The sequence below is a fragment of the Cuculus canorus genome, chromosome 10, assembly GCF_017976375.1.
Source record: "Cuculus canorus isolate bCucCan1 chromosome 10, bCucCan1.pri, whole genome shotgun sequence".
NCBI classification, from domain to species: Eukaryota; Metazoa; Chordata; class Aves; order Cuculiformes; family Cuculidae; genus Cuculus; species Cuculus canorus.
Window position 1 is genome coordinate 3,097,318 of NC_071410.1, and position 24,102 is coordinate 3,121,419.

The 24,102-nt window shown below is 38.6% G+C and overlaps 1 protein-coding gene across 6 annotated transcripts in view; it reads left to right on the top strand.

Moving 5' to 3' along the window:
• DACH2 (dachshund family transcription factor 2) overlaps positions 1-24,102 on the top strand; it is a 272,249-nt gene that overhangs the window by 176,175 nt on the left and 71,972 nt on the right. For all 6 annotated transcript variants that reach the window (XM_054075822.1, XM_054075818.1, XM_054075821.1 and 3 more), the window contains exon 3: positions 1,345-1,476. In XM_054075822.1, the coding sequence (XP_053931797.1) occupies positions 1,345-1,476 (132 nt within the window). The remainder of the gene's footprint in view (positions 1-1,344; positions 1,477-24,102) is intronic.

Genomic DNA, 24,102 nt, shown 5'->3' on the forward strand with positions numbered 1-24,102 from the left:
GAAGCCTATTATAGGCGCGGCAGAGCTAATCTAAATGTCAGATTCATAGCAGCTTTTAAAAGGAAGTATTTTAATTTATGGATGTGTGGCAGTATAGGATGTGAAAATTATTAGTTCGCTTTAATCAGCATCTAATCTCTCAGTAAGCAGTGGTTTGCAGAAGCAGCAGATTATTTCATTCTGTTTTGATGTCTGATATCTTTGTGGGTTGACAAGATATGCACTACCAATAAAAAATCATGGGGTTTCAGTAAATACGAGTGGGGGCTCTTGTGGAGCTATTGCACAAGGTAGCTGGTGGCAGGCGTTTCGCTTGCTTTTTAGCAAAGGACAAAAGCAAATCGTACTGTACTGGGAGAAAGACAGCAAACCCATCTGATCCATAAGTGAATGGATAAACAATTACACGTATAGAGGTCTTTCTGGTTATATGGCTTTATCCTGTGTATATTCCTGCAAGGCAGGTGAACTTGAGATGTTTTCAGCCACGTCTTGCCCGGAGTTAAAGTAATTTGATACTGTTTCGAAGAAAATCTGATCTCTTACTTGCTGACCAAGTGAAAAATGACAAAGAGTTAACTTTTAAGAAAGAAAGAGTCTAGGAATCTAAATAATAATTTAAAAATTATAGTAATGATGGTAACCTGTAGCGTGACACTACTCTGCTGCTTCTCTTTTACTACTGGAAATCAATTGATTTTTAAGTCACTTGAAAATCTAACCCCCCTTAATGCATGCTGGTCTTGATGGTCTGTTGAAGGTGGGATTGTGTTTGTAATTACCAATATTGTACTTCTCTCACATTTCCAATGTAACATTTCCAGTAGCGATAATAGTATTCCAAACCCACATGCTTCAGAAAAAGACGAAATAATATTTGAATACATAATATAATAGTACAACATTGATTGTTCCCTGTTAATTCATTTCGAATGCTGAAATTAGGGAATGCTCTTACTAGTGTACCTGGAAATTTTATTGCAGAAATAAGTCAAGCAGAAAGTGATCAAAGTGACAAAATGATCAAAGTGACATGAAATGATACTTAAAAGTATAATCAAAAGGGATACCATTGAATACAATAAATATTTTTTTTCTGCTGTACATGTAAAAACAAAGAAAAAGAAAACTGAAATAATAAAAAAGATGTATAAATCCTTAGAATGGTGTACTGAAATAACTCGACCTTAAAATAGTGTTCAGAATAGCATTACATAACTGGACTAAGAATGTGTATTGAATTTGTGCCTTTTTCTTGCTGAAAAGAATTGTTTTGTTCCTCATGTTTTTCAGCGCTGTATTGTTCAGTATGATATTGCATTTTATTTATTTATATTTTTCCAGGTCTGACAGCGGCTGCCATGGCAGAGGCCATGAAGTTACAGAAAATGAAACTTATGGCAATGAATAGCCTTCATGGAAGTGGAAGTCAGAATGGAACAGAATCAGAAAATGAAGAGCTCAATTCAAACGCAGGCAAGTAATACCATGCATGTGAGCTATAGGGGAGCTCCTAATGCTTGCTTTTGTCCATCAAGCCAAAAATCTGTTGTGAATCTTATGCTTTTTTATTTTGTAAGCTTTGGTCTATGTTTATCGCATCAAAATTGCTTCACCCTTCCTCCAGTATTCCTCCAATTTTCCTCCTTCAGACCCACCTTCATTAATTTTTTTTAATAATACTGGTGAAGAATTGTTTTCATTATGTTTGAAAACAGATATTTCGAACTGTTCCCATGTATATATTTTTAGTAACCAAAGACTTGTCTATTGGCAATAATACAGTGAGCCTGGAGTTTTCCTGTAAAAGGCAGAAAGTTGCCAAAACGTCAGGTTGTTGGAACTCGTAATTGGTTCCACAGTTCAGTGGAGAAAGTTCAAGTAGGGAATGCTAAATCACCAACTTTTTGGCTTTTCTGCATTTTGCTCTTTCTGTGAACGGATATTTGCAAACCACAGCTCTGAAGGTGAGTCGTGGTAAAGGTTTGTTGTGGCCTACCTGGCTGGAATGACCTTGGGTAGAAGGCACTGACACTGAGCACGTGCTCAGTCCATATCACTATAACCGTTAGTCTAAGCCTGAACTAAGCTCCCCAAGTCCCACCTCCACAAGAACAAGGTTCACAGTTTAAGTCAGAAACAGATTCTTTGAAGAGGATATCTTCTTTGTTTATTCTAATATTCTTCTCAGGTGAATAGAAGAGACTTTTACTAAGGTGGTATAGAGAACCCAGAATAAGATAGATCCTTTTTGTCTCATAAAGCTGCTGGATGCGCATTACAATAAGGACAAGTTCAAATGGACTCAGTTTTTTGGACACAAACAATCCTACAATACACTTCTACCATTTTGGAAACTTACACATCCTTTGTTTTCATTATTCATTCAAGAACAGAGGCATTGTCTGATCCCACATTGCATTCACATCTCCGTTGGCGTTCACACATCTCTGAAGTCACACAAGCATCTCTAAAGACGAAGCCGCTCTTACAGTTGGCTTGCTTGGTTGGTGTAGAGCGTATATGCATTGTACCATCAAAATGGTAATTTATTAGACCAATAAAGCAGCAGCTGGGAGGTCTTAGACTCATTTTCTAAAGGAATAACTTTGAATTCATGACAAATTATGCACAAAGCAGTCTTTCCAAAAGCAGTGTTGCCTTTTGCTAATTTTGTGTACTCATTTGTGTTGAAGAACTCTGTCTTCTCTTTCATGCATTAAACCCTTCCCCAGCTTTCTGTTATGTGGGATATGTATTTCTTATTCACTTCTCAGACCCTAATGAATTAGTGCTTATTGAATTGAGAAAAAAAAGCACTGAAAAAGCATATTTATTTTGTATAACTCTCGTAGTCTGTATATAGTTCAGAATGAATTATGAAGTTTCACTGAATGCTAAGAAATATGACTGAAGATAGAATTCCAACTGAAAAGCGAGGAGGCGCTGTACAGAAAAGATGCAGGATTAGTACAAAAGCTTGCTAATTTAAATGGTCATGGTTTGGTGTGTTACCTGAGATGGCAAAATTTATATATTTCATATGGGGAGAATCTACTGTATATTAATATTATTATTTTCGGTACCTGGTCGCCAAGTTTCATGGGGTGCTGTCGTATCATCCTTTCAACAATACATCAAGAGTGTGCATATTAAATAAAAGTTTTCTGTAGTTTAGCAATTCAATGAGTTCTACAGCTCACTCAATTCCAATTTAAATATTTGGAAAAATTCCCACTGAGTTTAGCTACAGTTACAAGGGGCCCAGGGGTAAGGATATGGTGTAAGTTACGTAAAGGTCTTTTCTCAATTCTTTCCCCTTTCATTGCCTGATTCAGTACAATTGCCAAGAGCAAATTTGCTGGATTGAGTGCCAGTGTTGCTTGCGGACAGAGAAATAATTCCTTAACAAAAAGAACTACTAATCATATTAAAAATCACATTTTCCCCTCTTTTTAGTATCTACAATGCCAGCACTAGGCTCATTTTTGTAATGCATGGCTTATCTTTTTATTGGAGGATCATCTTTTAGAGATTGGCATTAAGCAGGTACGGCAGGATGGTGTCAAAAAGGAAAACCAAAATGAGAGGAATGTAAAGCTTAACCATGCATTTAACTGTACAAAATAACTGAGGAATTATCAAATATGCATTGTGGAAAACTCGTGGGAGGCTGTGATGAGGCACGAAGGGAGGAGGAATTTTGTTTAGAAGTGGGATAGACGTGTTGTAACTTTGATTCGCCATGCAGAGGACACTGTGATAATCTTGTGTGCTTGAAGCCTTTACCAAATGTTTGTCTTGCTCTAGACTCTTACAGTTTAAATGACTATTAAAACCAAAATGGAGATGTGAAATGAGAAAGAAAATTGAATTTTGATTTTTTTTTTTTTTTACTTAGAGGAGGTAGAAAAAAAAACAGAGCAAAGGAGTCAGAAGTCTCATAAGTGAGAAAAAGATTTTATTTTAGGAGAGAGACCTACAGTTTCTTTGATTTGAGGTTGTGTTTAATAGCTTCTGTAATGGCTGCAACATGACTCTGCATCTAGATTTCAGCATGAATAACAACCTGTTCGTGTTTCATTTAGCTCCAAATGAGAAATTCTGTCTTTTATTGTTTTAGGAAATTAGTCTGTGTACTATTGCTCCTGGAACTTTATAATTAATCACTAAAGGTTATGACTGTGGAGAGTTTGTGGGAAATAGATGTCTGAATGATTATAATTGTAGCTGTCAAATCAGAAATATAGTCATACAGAGCAAAGGACCTTTTGCTTCCTTTGATTTTTTTTTTTCTCTTTTTACTGTAACAATGACTTGAAGGGTTGCAGTTTTACCTAAAAAACCAACTATAGGGATGGTTGGGTTTTTACCTCAGTGTTAGATATTGATTTCCTCTGGCGAGCATAAGTTACACCACCACTAAATACTTCACATTGCCTTGTGCGCTTTCCTCCTCACTCCGTAGTCTGACAGATGAATGAAGCAGTCTCTTCTGCTGTTGTTTGTTTTGAATTCAAAATGTACTCGATCAGTATTAAATCCTGAGACTTTATTGCCAGGGGTTGTTGTGGCAGTGTGTCATTATATACAGGCCATTAGGATAGTAAAGAAATGGTGAGAGTGTCTTGTCATATTCATTGAAATCCCCGTCTGTATCTGTTGAAGTCAGTATGAAATAATTTTGGATTTGCTTCTTTAGTGATGCCTGGAATGTCACTTTTGTAGTTTTTTCTCTCTGTGTTGCACCTAGGATGATGGAAATTTTTCGAGAATTTCTCTCTCTGAAGCCAGCATTCGTGCTATCAATTCAAAATCTGAACTCTTAATTATTCACATGTTATGTTGTCCTGTAGGAAATTACAAGTGTAGAATTGAATCTTACAAATGTGCCTAAGAAAGCGGGGAGTAAATGCAACACTTATTTTTCTGCTTCTAGTGCAGCCGCTGTGCTTTTGTCATCAGGTCCTGCCTACCTCCTTTTTGTGACGTTACAGTAACCCCAGTAATGGTGGAGTTTAGTCCTGGACTGCTCTGGACTAGAGACAATAATGAAACTGTAAAGAAAAAAATGGTACCGAACTCCCAAAATCGCATGTATTTTTTAATTGGAGCAATGCATTAGTTCACGATGCTGTGAAGAATGTTGTTGTACTTTAATGTCCTCCTTCCACTCTCTCTGCAGAAGAGAGAGATTTTTTTTGCACCTTCCTACACATCATATGAAGTGTTGAGACAAACTTCTCAGGCAATTGAAAATCTCATATTTAATCTGGCGCTGTAGGTTCTCTGGCCCCACAGTCCAGCAGCTCTGTGCTAGCTGTTCCTTATGCCTTTGTGTCTGTCTCCATCTTCTTGTAGGATCTGGGAAAGAAGGTTAAATTTAGAGAACCAGGTAGTTGGGGCCATAGGTATCTGGAAGCGGGAGAAATTACGTCCCTCTGAATTCTCAAGTTCCCAGTGGCCATAAGTCTTTCTAATCCTATTCCTTCTTTTTGGCTGCTCCATGGGAGTCTCAGAAGATGAAATGGTTTGTTGGTGGCCTTCTGTGCCTACATCTGAGGATTGCCTTGAGTCCAGAGGGTGTCCGTAGCTGAGGCGAGTCGTGCTGTAAAGCGTGATGGATAAGACATGCCAGGAGTGATATGGCCTTTCCTATTCCACTTCAGAAATGGAGTAAGATCAAGAGTTTTAAGCTGGGATCTGAATCTGGATATGTGTGCAGATCTCTCAAAGCCCTGCCGCATAATCGATTTATTGTTCTATAGAAATAAGATAAACTAAACAAACCCTCTCTGGTTGCACAAGCATTTATAGCTGCTGTAATGCAATACTAATATTAGAGAAAGGATATTCTGGAAATCACCATGTAATTGGCCAGGGAAATTTGAAACTTATTTGAAATCAGAGCTTTTTTTTTTCCAGGCATGGCAGCAGGTAAGTTGTACAAGTATCTGATAGAACTGGAACGTGAAGGATAGCTTGCAAAATGCAGCATCGGGGATGGTACCTGAACATCCTTTAAATTGCATAAGCAAAGAAGGATCAATGCGTAGCAATGCATGACGGTACTCAGTGGTACAAATCTTCAGTGCAAAGAATAAAGCAGTTATTTCCTTCTGTTGGCTTTTGGAGTTAGCATGCATGATTTAATAAATGTGTTTTGCTTTCCCAGGAGAGATATCAAACAGTACTAAGTGTTTCAGTGGTATTTCCTTAGGAAGTCAAAATGTTATTCTGTATGTAGAGTCTTGTTGCTTAATTTCCAGACAAGGAGCAAAGTTAGGCAGAAAAGAAAGGAAAAACACCCCAGCTTTTGGCATGTGAGGATCAGAGAAAAAGCTCTTCAGAGAAAAAAAGAAGTGTTATCTTTTTATCCTTTTTTCCCTTCAGTACCTGCTATGCAGTTTTCTCATAAATGCAAACATCTTTCACAATCTGTTTAAAAAACCACAAATACATCACTCGGAGGAATATTTAAGGAACCATCAGGAGGGAAAAAACTCATTGGTTTAATGGAATGCTGTCAAGGAAAATCAGCATCACAAACGACACAGGGGCAGAATTGATACTTTTGCACTGACATGTTAAAAGAAAATCCCATGCATTATTTAGAAAACCCAGAAATCTGTCAGCTGTATGATTGCCGAGTTAGCAGAAGCAGGAGGATGCTGCTCAAGTTGAAAAGAAACGCGTAGGCACAGATCCATATTGTAACCTTTCATGTTCTCCACCCACCATGAATACCCAGCTATTACATGGTCAGCATTTTTTAGTTTTTCTCTTTTAAAATTTTCAAGTGCTCGAAAAGTCAAAAGAGGTAGATCTTTTATTCTAAAGAGCAGGATGCCGAGGCTGTTATTTTATTGTAAGAGTAAAAATGACAAGACCAGAGAGCAGATTATTTTAGTCCTTGAGTGCTGTGCAGACTTCATGAAGTCATTTTTCCTGTTGTTAAAGCATTTTTGTGTTACGCGAGCAGAGAGTTATTGTTTCAAAGATGATAATTTTATTTAAAGAACACGAAACATTCATGCCATTTTAAAAATGTAACCAGTCAAAACTACTATTAATATTTTTGGAATCGGTTGAAAAGCTAGTGAAGCATACATTTAATTTTCTTTAATTGTCCTTTCGCCTGGAGAAACATATACAGGCTTGAAGTAAGAGAGAATTCCCAATGTTCTGTTTACTGTCTTGTCTTATCCGAAAATTGTGGCTGTTTGGCTCCACCCCGACAGATATATTAAAATATTTTAATCCTTAATTGAGACATCTGGGCTATTTCTTTAGGTATGTGCTTGGTGAGTGTGAAGATAAACTTGCTTTTCGCGCTGGAAGCTGAGGGTAGCACATGGTGGCTGAGTGGACCTCCCCGTCTGTGGAGTGGTGGAGTGCGCTGAGCCGCTGGCGCACGGCTGTTGAACACAAATGGCCTGAGCACCAGCATGGGTAGGGTAGATAGGAAAGACGATGGCATTTTTGGTGTGCCTTTTTTCCTCGAGCATGCAGATGATGTTGTGGTGCGAGTATGGCTCATGGTGTGACGCGCATTACATCGGCGATGGGACCAGGGCAGGAGATAGGCGGGGAACGGTCAGTGTCGTGCAGAGATGTGGTCTCCTAGAGATCAGAAATGAGGTCAGAGCTCTTCGAGGTTCCTGTTCAGCCCATTGATCTGGGATGCGTTTCTCTGGGGGAGGGTGGGCAGAGCAGTAGGACTGGGCCATGTTACTGTGTGCCTCTGAGATAAAACAAGATTTCTGACGCCCCAGGATGAGACATTTGTTCTTCAGGACTAACTCGCAGTGCAGAGGCAAGGGAGTGAGCATGCTGAAGTGCAGTGTTTGAATGAGGCTCCTCCGGGGAGTGAAGTCAAGTAGGTGACCAGGTGTGAGGGCAAGCTCTGCATGAGAGTGTTTATCCCAAGGCTGTAGTACTCGCAGATTCACATCATGATGAAACTCAGTGGCTTTCAGGATGCACTTCCACACATAGGTTTGAAGGTGTGGCTTCTTGGAAATGATGTCAAAGACATTGTGGGGGTTTTTTTCTGAGTGAAAATGGAGTGAAGACACCAAAACATTCATGTAACACTGAGGCTTTAAAGAGCTTTGCCCATTGCTCCTTGGCTGCTGAATGATATGGGGTAATGAATTCCCTGCGGATAACATAGCGGGGCCTTCCTGGAGACAGTGACTGATAGTTTTGAGGGGAAAAAGTAGATGTGCTGTTTTCTTTTTTAAGATCCAGCTCCTCAGATATTATCTAGGAAGTGTTTGTTTGATTTGGTCGTACCTTGCTTGTATTCTGCTGGGTCCTCTTCTACTTCTTCCTGATGGCGATGGCTTTCATGGGCCCTCTGAATTATCCTGAGAATCCGGTCTCTGTGCATGAAGCTTAGAAACAAGATGTACACGTCTACTCAAATAAGGGGTTTTGGAGAGTGACTCTCAGTGGGTGGTTCCTGCTGTGTTACTCCACCACTGGGCAGGACTTGATACCAAGAATTTCAGGATACCTCAGTGAGCCACAGTTTCAGTGGAGTGCAGAAGTGAATTTGTTTCTTATCTGCAAACTATTTTAAGGTCCCATTTTAGACAGATTCGTAAGCAGTTACCTACTGAATGCATAAGAATACTTTATCTTTTTTAAAAGGATTCTCATTCATTTAAATATGAATGTAAATACTTTATAGTAAATGCGTATGAATCACACACAAATGTCTATTTGTCAGCTACTATTTATGTATTTGGATTGACTGACACACAGCTCTGGGAAACATAAAGTAGCTCTGGTTGTAGCTTTAAAACTGATAAAGGAATATAACTTCAGATAACTCCTGAAAATGAAATTCTCTGTGCATTTTTCTAACTCTGAGGAGTCTTTTTCTTTGAGAAGAATTCCTGTTTCCATTTTTTTGGTTTATCTCACACTTGATGAAATTAATTAGTGTTTATATAACATCATATATATTATTTATATAACATTATGATGTTATATAAATGTAAACTATTTTAAAGATGAAACAAATTTAGATATTCTCTTACAGGGGGTTATTTTTAGAAAAGTTCTTATTACATGTCCACGCTCTGGTTTGTGTGAATGCTTTTGAGTGGGTAATTCTCAAGGGACTATTTTAAATGGATTCGTGACAATTAGATGCTGTTAAATGTTCATGAATGGAGAATATACCTACTTGTAAGTTTAGATTTCAACAGTTAAACATGTCACACAATCTGCTTCCTCAGTATATTTTGGCTGTTAGCTTGTTTGAAATCAAAAGCTGCTATTCCTTTTTTTCCAGAGCATGAAGTCCTTTTTCATTTATTTTTTTTTTTTTAATGAAGGCAGAATTCCTTACAATTAGTTCTAACTTTTGCTGGAACAGATTTCATAGAGAAAATCAAGATGCATATCTATTAAAAAAAACCCTTCCTAACGCCAATGAAATACCTCTGGGTGCACGCGGCGTAGTCATAAACAACCTCTGTAGATTCTTGCCATATCTGCTATCAGAACTAAGTGCAGCACAAGATAAACTAATGACAAAATGCAAATGGTATGGCTAAACTGCATAGAATTGAGAGCTTTCACATGCCTGTCACCTTTCAGATCCTTTACAAATTTATAGTCTCAGAGTGCAGAGGTCTAAATCTTCAAAGCTTGAAAAACAGAGGTGCAGCATGAACTAATCTTCATTTTTTCCCCTATCTTCTTACAGCAGCACTAATGGAAATGTATTTTGTTTAATGACTCTGAAATCCTGTTTGTAATTAGATGTGGGAATTGGTCTTACTTTGTAACAGATGATACTGGAATAATAATATGAGAGATGCTACGCTGAGACCACTATCCTCCTAAATCTATATCATTTTTCATTTTATTGACAGGAAATGTGTTCCTGGAACAAAGAGATTGATTTTAAAGAGTAGGAAAATAATGTCTAGTAAAAACTCAAATGAAAACATTTTAGCATTACTTTAAGTATATCAGAAGAGTGCATTAACCTTTTAAGTTTATTTTTAATTTTAGTAAACAGTCTTCTTGTAATTGTTGCTTTGTCGCTGATAGGATCTTTGAATTAATGCACCAAAAGGTGGGGAACTTTAATTAATGACAGGGTGCATATATTTAAAATGCATATCATATTTCAGAAGGATTATTCAAAATAATTAATTTTGTCTGTTAAAACACTTCTACAGTCGTAAATGAAGTAATTAGGAGTGGGCACAGAACTGGTGTTTGCAGGCTGAGCTCCCGCAGTCCCTTTGGAGCATTAGATTTCTGCGCTAGGTCTTGATGTCATAAATCATTTTGGCCACTGTAGAGCCAAGGCTACCTTTCTTCCGTGGTTGATTTTCACATTTGTTAACAGCAGCAGATATTTGTGGTCAGTATCCACGTGCTGAAGGAAAGGAGGCTGCTCAGAAGTGTCCTCATGAAGAGGAGGTCCCCTGTCTCTCTGGAAGGCACAGGAACTACCGTAGTGCTGTAGGAAGCGGTGCTTGCCAGAAATGTGCCAGATTTAGATCAATCCAGCCTGGATGCATTGCACTTTAAAAGGAAATACCATTCAGTTCAGAGTAGGCTTCTGTGACTGCTAAAGGGTGTGGTGTGAAGAGCCCTGTCCTGCTCCTGAGGAAGCAGAGCTGCTCTCCCTGCAGCTGAAAAGGTATCTCTAGGCATCTCTGCAATCCTCATCTTGATGCTATGAAGGAAAAGGAAGGAAAAAAGTGTGGCCCACCTCTCTGAAATGCATTTTATTATTATTATTTCTGATAAAACAGAAGTGGTCCTGGGAGCAGGACCCATCAACTGCTGATCAGATGAACTCTGACTATGAGGGGTGCCAAAAAGGCTGAGAAGTATACGTCTTTTGACTCGGTGATTTATGGGTTTTCCACACAGCTACCAAACAACAGTAAAGTACAGACATTAAAAACATCTTTTTCTTTTTTTTTTTTGAGGTCCTTGTATGTACTCTGTTCCAACCACATCTCGCCTGACTATTTTGCACAAAGCAGCATATTTGTTTAAACACGGCGGTGTATTAGCATGCTTGGCCAATGGGTTTTAATTTCCCATTTCAGTACATAAGGATATAAGGAATCCAATGTGTAAAGGGTTCCGGTATAGTAGGACAAGCAAGTATTAGTGATAGTTGCCATTATTAACTCCAGCGAGTCAACTTCAATTTCACATTAAGGATATTTTAACAATGAAAAGTACTTTAATATTTTAATTACATTTTGAAGTGTGGAACATTCTTGTTCTTGCGAAGGCACATATAAGTTAGCATAAAAACTGGCAGATTACCTTTGATGCAGGCCACATGCTGAGAGTCCCTCAAAGGATGTCACTGGTTGTGATACAGCTGCCAGCAGCAGAAACCTCATGGATTACTGTTTTAATCAGACTTTTTTTTAAGGTCCTCTAATGTACAGGTAATTTTGAGGTAAGACATGTTTGTCGTGTTAGTTTAGAATATTTTCACAGTCAAAGAAGTCGCATTAATCAAAAAAAAAACCTATTTTAATAACGTGGAGTTTTAGTTAAGGATTCAGTACTAGATTTTTGCGGAGTGCCCTGAACTGACATTTTTGCAGCTGAGATTCGGTAGCAGTTTTACTTGTAACAGTTGGCGCTGTTTAAATGTCTAGCTGATTTGTGAATTTGATGAGAGAGAAGTCACAGGTCTCAAGTAATTCTGCCTTTACTTTCACCCACAAAGTGGGAGGCATCCCTTAGTTCTCTATGGGTAAACAGGGCACACGCGGATCAGAGCCCTATTACTTTTTATAGAATACCTTTCCTTTCTTGAAAGTTATATTCAAGTTTTGTTTTTCTGTAATAATTTTTTGATCCATAAGAAAATCAGGATTATGCATTTATTTCTGTGATTTTAGAAGCAAGCATCTGACAGTTTTGCATAATAGGTTATGCTTTCTGTTCCATATTCTGTTTAAAAAAAGCTGGAATCCGAAGCTGTGAGTGACATTTGGGTAGAATTTTAGCAAGTACAGTCATTACCAAATTAAAAATAGATACAGGTGGGTAGACTGTGTTTTTAGCTCCTTTAAAAAAAAAAAAAAAAAAAAAAAACAAGCTCTAACTCTACACAAGAGCAGCAATTTATCAGATCATTCTAGTTACTAATTATAAATTATAAAGGCCAGCAGTGTTGTCCCAGACCAAGAGTAAATGTACCTTTACCCGTGAGAGCATGTTAGAAATCTCTAGTTTCCATGGTGGTAATGATTTTTTTTTTCTCAACTGAAATTCTTATTCTTAATTTCCTAGAATATTAGTTGACATAAATAAGATCATTGAAGAGTGTTAAAACCTGGTCCATTCAGTTGTGGGTAAGAAAATCTTGTTGGCTCCATGTAATTAAAGTTACTTTAGTAATTTGTCTATAAACTAAAGGGAATGTGCATGGATTTTTAGTATATGTTTCAAATGCCACCTTGAAGTGTTGGTTATCTTGGAAATGGGACCAATGTTATGTTATCTGGGGAGTGACTAATATGCATTTTCAGTTGGGCAGTTTGTGCCCTGGTTTTCACAGCTGCATGCTGCACCTTGGGAGGCGCAGGAAGCGCCCACCCACCGGGTGGTTCCAGAACAGCAGTGTCTTCTCAAACTGGGATGATTTTAGAGGGGGCTTTACCTGAGCCATTTTTCTGGCTGAAGGGATCATAATAAAGGAGAATGACTCTGTGCCGCCTACACACTAGGCTGTACCTTGCGATGCAGTTTGTTAACGTCGTGGCGTACAGGTCTGGTTCAGGTGGTTGATGTAGTTTAGTAGCGGCATGGTGTGTTCGGCATGGGCTGTTGCGCCCTCGTTGGCATCGCCTCTGGATCTGGTGTCTGCACTACTGTTTGCAGCGTTTAGGAAAACAACACTTTCAGATTTGTTTTCTTATCCACGCTCTTCTTGAAGCAAGAACTCTGCCAGCATCATGTCCGACTGATAGCTGTCCAGCTTAACTTTAGAAATTATATAGCCTTACTAATCATGGTCATTTTTCCTAATGTTTAATCTAAGTCTTCCCTGTTAAAGTCTTTCCCTGCTGCTTCTTGTCCTGTACACTGTGGGTACGGAGAGCAATTTATTTCCCTTTATTACTGAACGTGCCTTTTAACAAGCGAAGACTATTAGTGAGTGTCCTATCTGTCTTCCCTTCTCTACGTTGAATAAGTCAGGCTCTTCTGAACATGCAGACGGTCTCTGGTCAGTTCTCACCCCACTCCTCCAGCCTCTCTCCTAGTGAGTCGCATCCTGTCTGTTCTCAGCCCAACACAGCGCTTTGGTCAAGGCTGTGTTGACCAAATGAAAAAGTGCTCAGCGTGGCAATGTAGAACACGATAGGGAGAAAGACTTTCTTCCAACTGTACGTAAAGCTCTCTCGTATATAGGTGTGAAGCTGCTTTTCCCCTGACATTTCCTGGGAGCAGGATGCTACTGACCTGTGCTCACCTGCAGTCTACTCGAGCCTCCTCTATAAAACCCATTTGTGAGGATGGCAGTTCCAACCTTTCCTTTGTCCTGAACAAATTTTCCCATATTTTATCTCTTTTTAATGTTCACAAAGTTTTAAATAAATTGTAACAGATATCCAGAGTTTTGGATAGATTGGTTAATTCTGCTGTGTATGCTGTGTGTTCTGCTCTGACATGCTAACGTGTGCCCTTGGATGTGGCGCATTTCAGTCAGTTGATTTTGGGCATTTTATAGTTCATTCTATCTTCACAGATTGTCTGGAGATACATTCTGAAAGTAAATCAAAATTGAAGGTTGAAACTGAAAATGAACATTTCCTGTTTAGATCATATGCATTTTTTAAGCTGTACTGAGCCATCTGCAATTAATGCTCTTTGTTGTATATCTTCTGTATTTACAGTATATTTGACAATAAAACCTTTTTTGACATTTAATCAGTAGCAGAGTTGTTCTGCTTTCATTATGTATTCATGAACTTTATCACCAAGACAAGACATAAATGTTGAGCTCGCCTTTAAGATCAGACATGCATTTGTATTTAAAACCTAGAAAATTGAGGATTTTACATCTGTTTGACATCTGTACAATATAAAAAAGAGACTAGATTCTTCTTTTTAAGAAGCTGCTCAGGCTGCTGTAGTGATGGAGACTGGAAACGTTCCAGCGTACCTGTATGGCAGCTGTGTGTTCGGTTACAAATGCCACGGGACAAGGCTACATATTCTCCTGTAGGACTTCAAAGATGAGTTAAGTTGTGACTTATTTTCTGGTATATCAGATGGAAATTGGAAAGACAGTAGGAAGAAGGGTCTTGAGAGTTCCTGTGGATTCCTATGGAACTGTTTTTCTGATTGACTGTCTCTAAGAATTCGATGTAAGGGGGATTTTGGCGTTTAATCCTTGACGAATATTTCCCTTCATTTGCAGCATCTCCTGTATTTTCCTTGATTTTGACAAAGCAGGTGAATCCAACTTGATTCCCTTTCTCTATAAAATCTTAGATCCAGGGAGAGAAGTCTTTTAGAAAACACTGGAATAGCTAACATGAGTAAGATTTTTACTTTATTTTTTACAGAAATACCGAACGTACCTGGGTATATACTGTACGTTAAATAACAGCTCTGTATTAGTGAGAGATTGAACTGCAATGTAAAAATATTATCTAACCAGAAGGTCATTTACATGAAACTTGCAGGTATCTTATATTTAGGGGGAGAAACTCTAATGAGCCTCTCTGAATGCAAACTCGATGATTCTGTCTGTAGAAGAAATATTTGTATTGGCCTATTGCTAACTGGTGATGCTCATTTTCTATCCAACTAACTAACAGCTTTTCTTTCTTTGAAACTGCCTTGAATAATTACAGCCCAAACCCTGCCCCTGTGCTACATCAGTGGAAAATACAAGTTATCAGATAGCATGGAATCTTCAGTTTGAATTAAAAAAAAAAAAAAAAAAAAGTGGTTTATTTATTAGATGCAGTTGTGGCACTGAGATAAATGGTTGGTGCAGCTCTACAACATCTCATCTTCAAAATTTAATCATCTACAAATGCCATTTATTTTTCATAAGCTTCTTCCCTTTTACTATGATTCATTAAATGTCCGTTTTTTCCCCCTGCTGTTTGTTCATCTATTTTGGATGTAGACTCCAGGCATTTATTTCCCCTCTGTCTTAAAGTGTGGTTTGGTTGATGTGAAAATATTGTGAAATAATGTTCACGTTTCTTACATAGTTTCAAGTTTAGAAGTTAACCTACTTCTTTACAGAGCTGGCCTGGAATTCTCATAGAGGACGGTTACTTTTTAAGAAAATTAGTGTTTTCAGTGTGCTGTCCTTTACAATACATCATCTAGAAATTCGCCTGCAGACAGAGCTCCTCCAGTGTGCAGCAGAAGCTTTTGCATCTGGTAGAAAGCCAAACATTCCTGGTTGCCAGCAGGGGAGGAGTACTGATGGAGTAAGATGCCTTGCAGAAAGTGTGTTCCTGCACCCTCCCGTGTTTGGCTGTAGCTGCCGAACGGCTCTGAGTCGCGGCAGTTTGGGAATAAGGCAGTTTCCCTTCATCCTGTGGTTGAGCCCGTTGTGTGCACAGTCATCAAGATCTAAGGGTCTGTAGTGTTACAGTGGCTTTCTTCTGATTCACCGTGTGAGTCGGTAAAGAGGGAGCTTATGGAGATCAGGATGAATGAATTTTTCAAGGGTTGCAGATAGCCAATAGACTCTCTGTAGTATCTATTAGTATTTCCTGTGTTTGCAGTTGGAATGTGGTCTGAATTTGCAGATTGAAGTATATGCGTGACAGCACAAGGTATGTGGCAGGGGCATGGTCTAGATAGGCATCTGCCTCTCAGCTCCTCCATTTTTAGTTATTTTAATTGCGTACATACTATACCTTCTAATTCAATTAAGACTAGCAATATTCCACATTAGCCTGTCTGTTAAAATCCATGCAGTATACTATAAAAACGTCGTTAGTTTGGTAATATCAATTTAACAAGTTTTAGCTCATTAACCTTGACACCAGCAGTGCTGGAGAAAGGAGCCTTTTGATATTGTTCTTCTCGGCAGATACCAGAGAGCTCTGAAAATGTGTTGAAATCGGTGGTTATTACCTTCGATCATCAGTTGAAGCTCTTTGGTAGCTCTTCTCTACAAATACCATACCAAGCCACAAATTATATCTTTTCAAATCAGCTTTATATATTGGGGCAGTGTTTATTCAGGAAAACACTTTTTCCATTAGGAACTTTCATCTGTGTTTTAGATGGTCCTTTAACAGAATTGCCAGCTATTTCCTATGTTTCATTTTTCAGATACATACCATTCCAACGCGACTTTCAGAAAGCTTACCTCAAGTGCTGCAGATGTGTATTTCTGATAAGATTGTAGTAACCTAAGCAAGATAGTAATTGCAGAAATTCTTCTTTAGTTATCTCTTTTTGCATTCCACTTTTGAGAAATCACAGTTACCTTTGTAATAATGTTGTTCTTTTAGCTTTAGAAATCTTATATAACACTGCTGTGGGTACCACTATAAAATAGGAAAACAAGAAATAATTTAAAAGCAGGGTAGAAATAAATAAAGAAAAAACTCCAGCAGTCAAAAAGCTGTTGTTTATTGTACACTCGCTTTTACACTCAAATTGCATGTGTCTGAGTTTTAGAGTTGAGAAGAGGTAGAGCAGAACTCATGTTTAGCCTCATAATAGAGTGGTAATCACAGAGGCATTTGAAAAATAGTGAGAAAAGATTCCATGAAAGCACGATGTATTTTCTCAGGAATGGCTTCACTTAATCCCTTGCAGTCATCATGAGTCGGTCACGTATTATGACTTGGGGACAGGATTTTGATGTGAAGAGAAGTCGCGTCCACCTCTGAGGATGGGCTGTATAAAATGGAGGAAAAAGAAGAGGGACTTAGACAAATGTTTTAACGTGGAAGTGGGAAAACAAAGCAAGGCAAACATGGAAAACAGAACATTTCATTTTCAGCTCTCTCTTTGTCCTATTCATACCAGTGTAAAATTTCTCATGTTAGTTTCTGGTTTATGATCTGCTGTTCCTTTGGCTTCCAGCTTGCGCAGTCAGAGGCTGCCTTCTACTGCCTTCAGGGTTACGAAAGTATTCCTAAAACCACCACCCTTTCAATGTCCAGTAACCTGCTGAAATTAGGGATCAGCTTGGATCCGTTTTCTCCTTTTGCCTGGCTTTGCTGCTTCACTTTCCAGATTTTGGTCTCACTGCTGGGTTGAGGTTTCTGCCCTTTCTGAAAGCCCCTCGTGGTCTCTTCTCTCCTGCCTGGCCCGGAGCGTGTAGCCCTCAGCCAGCAGCCGTTTTCCACATGGCCGGAAGATGGGCAGCAAATGATTTTGTTTAGGGTTTTTTTGACCAGTATTTTTAAACCACTGCCAGATGAAGAGCTGTGGTTGGAAATGACGGCACTCACGGCACAGTATCTGTCACAAAGTGTGTTACTCTTTAAATATCTCAACAGTCAGTATGACTATCCTTTTTTTTTCTTTTAAAACTGAATAGTACCTAAAATCTCAGAAGTGAAAATCGTATCTTCAACCTTCCCAAACTAAAGAGCTTTGGGAAGAGTGTATTTGTCATTATGTTTAATTTGCAGATACCTCACCAAAGAAAAGGCCAGGGGAGCTAGGCCGAGAACACAGCTGTACAGGCAGCTCGACTAATTGCCTCTCCATCCTCAACCTCATTTATCTTCATTTCTTCCCAATTATACCAAATTATCAATAGTCTCTGTTGCATCAGAGTCTTAATCCCCTTTATTCAGGCAGCATTAGATAGTGGCAGATGAATTCTTGGAGGGAGTCAGGGTAAACAGCCATGAAATGCCACCTCTGGCAGATGGCATTGCTCACAAGAAATGTGACAAAACATTTGGAATTTGTTACTAGGCATTGGTATGAGAAGGCAAGCTGTCAATATTTTTTTAAATGATAATCAAGGTGGTGCATACTTATACCACAAGCAGAAATGAATCCTGTCCAAAACCTCAAGCTTAGTTAAGTTCAGCTTGGCACTGCGTTGATGTATTTTGTTGCTGAAGCCTCTCACTTTTTCTTCTTCAGAAATATTTTCACTTTACCTGGTATTAATATCAACATTTTAATAATACTTGTTCTGACGGCAGTTATTTATGGTTTTATATGCGTCAGAAACATTGATTTGAAGATGGAGGATATCTTTTACACAATAACAAATTTAGGATGTATTTTTTTGAATAGTTTCCTTGGCGCTGTTCATCTTTTTTAGGGTTTTGATCCTGCTCTTTAGTTGCAAAGCTCCCACTGATATTCATTGAGGAGAACCGCACTAGAGGTTAGATGATAGCAGCTCGTGTCTAGATTTGTTAAGTAAGAAAAATATTCTGAAAATACAGGATTGATGGAATGTGTAAGATATCCCAGTGCCGTGGTAGGTGTGTATTCAGGTATTACCATCAGCAAAAATGATTTGTAAAGGAAGTACCAAGTTGGCCTCTAGATCTTGCTCTGTTCAGAACTCTTTAGGATGCGATTTTGAGACTGACGTTAAATGAAACATGGGAGATTTTTCTAAGACCATCTATATTAGTTAGATTTACTCTCAGGCTCTCCTGGTTTTCACAGCATTCTAAGTTTTTATAGAAGCAAGTAATAAGTTAGCAGGGAATCAAATGCCACGTATAAAAAAACTGGTGTGCCTTCAGCATTGCTGTACACTTTGCCAGTGTTCCCCATACTGACACAGCCTCTTGGAGCTGTGCACGTGCTGGTCTTTCATGGAAACCAGGGCTTGTGACAGTAAATCTTGTTGGAAAGCATCTACCGTCGTTCAGCTTCAATATAAAAGAATATTAGGCATCCTTTTTGCAACCTCTCATCCTTTAGTAAAATCTCCAGTGCCACTGAGTTCTGTGTAGATGTTTCAAGTTGGCAGTGGTTTGGAAGATTGTCTAAATGTGTATTTATGAAGCTTCGCAGCCTATATTTAATTCTTTCAAGCCATACATGATATTACACAGAGGTTTTTTTATTAACAGGAGGTTTTGAAAAGCTTATAAATATACAATTCATTTATGTCACTACAAATTAACTCAGAACATTACAACCTGTAACTTGAATTGTTCACAATAATTATTTCAAAGAAATAGTAAAAGATAAACTTGAACGATGAGATTTCGTAACATAGCATTACCTTTACCTGTCTGCTGTGGATGTCAGGACAACCTGAAAGCCTCTCAAAATCCAACAAAACTATCTGGTAGTCACAGTAGGAATATACAGTACATGTATCTCAGTGGTTGTTTCAGTAAGTTGTTGAATATGGGAAAAATATTAAGTAACTAAAAAAAAAAACCAACCCCCAAAACAGTGAGTGATGGAGTCAATGATTATCATCACTGGAGTGTGAGTCCTAGTTCGTTGTTTGCTGGCTGCAGTCATTGAGTTTAGAAGGCCTTGTGTTTTATTGTTTCTGGCAGCCAGCCCTACAAACTGTGTTCAAGATCTGAAAGTTAAGCTGTTTTATTTCTGACTTGTGCATCACCAGCAATAATGAAAACATAAGAGACCAAGATTTTGACCTTATTTCTATCTCTGAAACACATGCGTTTCTGAAGACAAACTTGGGTCCTGCAGAGAAAAGAGGTAATTTTTTTGTTGATGGTCCTAACCAGAGGAGATGCCATGTTCTAATACAGTGTTCTTACCTTTGTATAGAAAAACAAATAGCCATAAAATCACACACTTATTCCTAAAAAGGTTAGCAATAACCAGTCAAAGCGTAGAAGGGAGCAGCTCAGTTGCACAACGGTGAACTATAATCCTGTGGTTACATCTCAGAGTGGTACTGACCAGTTAAAGGTTGTCCTCTCTTCAAAGATCATCAGTGTCGTCTCTATTGAAATAATGATCTGTGTGGATTTTTCTAAGCCCTCTTTTGTCACAAGCACATCCAGTCTATTGTGAGGAGTAGGGGTCTCCCTAACCCAACTTTCCAACACAAATGCAAAGGTGTATTGACTGCCCTCTAGCTCAGACTCACTGAGGGTTGTACAACAGTAGCTCGAGTGACGGAGAATAGAGGTCATTTATTACCTCTCAGGAAGGAGATCACACGTGCTTGTGACATCGACATAGATCCAAATGAAAGTTTAGTTTTTAACCCTAAATTCCCTAAATCCAATAATATTACTGCACATTGTATAGAAGAAACTGAATACAATTCTTTTAACATATTATTCCATCTACAGGAACTAGAAGGCGTCAGAGGAAGGCAGCAAATGCAAAGTTAATCCCTCAAATACATGCTTGCAAATAACATGCGGTAGCTTTTCATGCAGGGGGTAGGCAAGCTGTAATACTCCTTCCTGCAGGATATTGTAGATACAAATATTGACGTGCAGTTAATTTAATGGAAGAAAGATCTATTAAGGGTTATTAAATTCAAGGAAAATACTATTGTTTCAGGAAGTTCCTAATACATAAATTGTTGGAGAATGCTCTAGGAAATTGTATAGGTTTTCTCTGTGTTTAAACTCTCCTGGCCATTGTTGGAGACAAGGTATTAGGCTGGATGGACTGTAGCTGTATGCAGGCATTCGGGGGGCCATTATTCCTTGAGTTGTATTGCCCCTCCCTCCTGAAATATCAGACTAATTTCCGTTTAGGAAGCCATAAATATTGAACTATTGATACGAAGATTACATCTTCCCCCGCATCTTCATTATCGCATAGTTAACTTTCAGACAGAAAAAGAAGCAAAGACGACATTTATTAATTATAAGAGCTTTTCTCCAGTGTGTCACGTTGCTTCCCAGCCATGAAGCGACTTGTTTTGCATGGCTAAATCAAGAAAGAAAAAAGAGAATGGGTACAGGTTGCAGACTCTGAGAAGTGCTTTTGAATACTAGTGTATTTGTATGAGAATTATGATAATCATTTGTATGTAACTTGCTATAAATATTATATTTCATTTTGCTAAGTCTGACTTTAGTGGCATGCGTTGATAGTGTAAATTGATTCAGCTATGACCCAATGAGATATTTTGAGTTTAAATGAAGATATTTGCATTTTCTGTTTTTATCAAACCCTACTCCCTTATATCAGATTGCATTTTTCCTTTTCCTGCACCTCTTCATTCGTTTTGCAGCATTTTCCCCATTTCTTAAATATTAGTTACTGGAGGAAAAGGCCATTCATATTCTAGCAGTTAACTGCAGAAGATTGTTCTGCTGAGAAGTTTTCGTTGCTGCAGCCAGTAGTTCCTCTGCCCTGGCCTTGGAAACTAGGAGAGAACTCCTCACCGTGTTTTAGAAGCCATCAGCTTTTTTGTGTATATAATTTGAAGGGATGAATGACCCAGTCTGTTGTCAGAGATAGAGAGAGAGAGAGAGAGAAAGGACGGGTTTTATCCTGTTATGAGTCCCTGGCACTGAGCACCTGATTTTAATTGTGAGATTTTGTTGTGAACTTGAAAGGCCACTGTAGGACGGTCTTACCTTCCAAAGTTTCTGACAATAAGAAGACTTCTCTGCTATTGTGCTTTAGCATTATATCGTCAATCGTAGTTTGGGAACTTTAAAACACATTGTATTTATCACCTTCTTATTTCTTTTTTCTCTGTTCATTTGAAAGGGCAGGAATTGATGGTTTCGTAGGGATGATTATGTTCCTAAATAAATATTACGTCTCTGCTTTTATCTTCTTAAAAAGTAGCTTCCTGGAATTGATTGCTCGTAATTAAATTGACATCAAATATTCTGACATGTTCCCAGTCATATTCAGTATCCCTTGCTGTGAAATAAACTTTGATTTTGCTGTCATTACGACTTCTCAAAAAGTTTAGAAATTATATTCAGATTTGAGATGCCTTCTTATTGTGCAATTATCAACAGATTACTTCACCTAAGTTGTGACAGACATATTTTTTAAGTATGACTGACTGATGGACAGATTGGGAATTGCTGAATTAATGGGCACATTTCAAAGCTTTGGCAGGGCTAAGCAGTAATTACATCTGCTGAACCACTTGATAAGTTTTTGGAAGTAGCCCAGTAAAGCCATCACTGGATTTCTTGAGTTTTAATATCATACCTTGCACACTTTCGTGGCTTTCTCGTAGGGAAAAGTCCAGGAGTTGATCTAGCTGAATACACACAGATAACAAATCAATGCATTGAAGCTTTAAATTCATTGCAAAGCTTCCGTTTAGAATTTTAGATGGGTGTTGTGCTTTTTGGGGGCTGATTAAAAACCTCATTCCCATTTCAAAGTAAGACAGTTTATTTGGGGGTAATAAGGAACCACAGAAATTGTCCGTGCTTGCATGATCTCCATGAATAACACCGTCTGCTGCCAATACGAAGGACAGAGTTTGGGGTTAAATGGGTCATAATCCTCACCCAGAACACTTCTCCAACAGGAAAGTGACCGTTTACCAGGAATATGATGTAGATGTTACCTTCCTCTCCATAGTGCAGGGAGATTCTCAGATCAGCTATGACAGAAATAGTTTTCTACTTAATCTTTCTTTTCCTGGGATGTTGGAATGGTATTACCATGAGAAGAGGGGACAGAAAGTTGTAGGCTGAAGTGTTTTAAGCAAAGGAAATTCTGTGTATGCCCCAAAAGTGACCATTTTCCCCAGTATTGAGGTGAGCTTAGGTTATGTGTAACAGCAGGTAGTCTGGGTCACCTGAGAACACCGGGGCTGGGAATGCGGGCAAGTAGGTCCATGCTGGTTTGGCAGTACTGGGGTTCCAGATAAGCCGACAAATTTCAGAGGACTTGTGTGTGTTGAACACTTCAAAAGAAGTTAGAGGTGATAAATACTTAGAAATTATCAGTGTTGAAATAGCAACGCGTTGAATACTTCTTTCTTTGCAGATGATGTTATGCTTAATGTGCCCAACAGCATGAAAAATGTCTTTAAAAACAACTTGAGAATAAAAACCGGACAGTGAAGATGGCATTGTTTTTAACAATTTGAGTTCAATTTTTCAGAAATGTATCACAACAAGAAACAAGATGACAGACATAGATTGGAACAGTGTGGTTGTTCAATTCAAAGGTACCTCTGACAGAGTGGATTTCATTTAGCGAGACCAGACAGATTTAAGGCTGCTAAAATGAATTTGAAACCAAATGAAAAGAAACTGTCACCAAATTGAACTCTGATTACTTTCTGGAAATCTTTCAATAGCTAAACCCAAGATGCTGCTTTAATCTTCACAAGTGTGTCTTCCCCTAAAAAAAGTTTTTTGGATTTTGTTTTGAAGATCACAAGTGCCCAGAGGTTTACTACCAGAAAACGTGTACCTTTAAGAGTTACCTTCTAAGACTACTAAAATCAAAGCTGGGTCAGTAGCGGCATTTGCAGAGCAATGAAGCTGAGCTGATCTCTTGCATTTCTTTAACTACACAAAACGAAGCTTAAGCAGAGGCGCTTTGCTTACAGACATGTGTGTGATTGTGAATAAACCTGCAGCGGCTCTGAGTGCGGTGTGGATCCCCAACGCCTGTCGGTATGGCTGAGGCTGATTTTCCCAGTTTGTTTGTGTTACTTGTGATTCAACTCCCTGTGCGGCTGAGCTCGTCTGAATTTGCTGTTCATGGGGACTTCTGGAACAGAGAAATGCAGAGTTTGGCCACTGGGCTGTAAAATGCTATCGAAGGAATGCTTACCACTCACCGCGTTTTAATTTAGCAGTGAAAGGACCAGGGTTTGTTATATTAGTTTTGCTTTTGCTTACTAGAACAGAAGTGTAATTCATGCACTGGTAAATAAGTTATCTCAAATAACCCATTCAGACTGGTAAACACAAGATTTTAATTATTAATTGTATTGTAAATAACTCACTAAATCCGTGTGCAGCCCATCTTTATCCTTACCCTTTGCAATGCACTATGTTTCCGTTTAGGCAATGCAGACAATCGGGCCTTTTTTCATCCAGATTATGCGTTTTGCTGCAGATCGGAAAGCAGAGCAGTGCTGCATGGCCTGAAGTGGATGGCCGAAGCAGGAGAGCTCTTTTTCGAGCTGTGTCTGCTGGGCAGCCCATGCGTTCTGCAGTCTTTTAG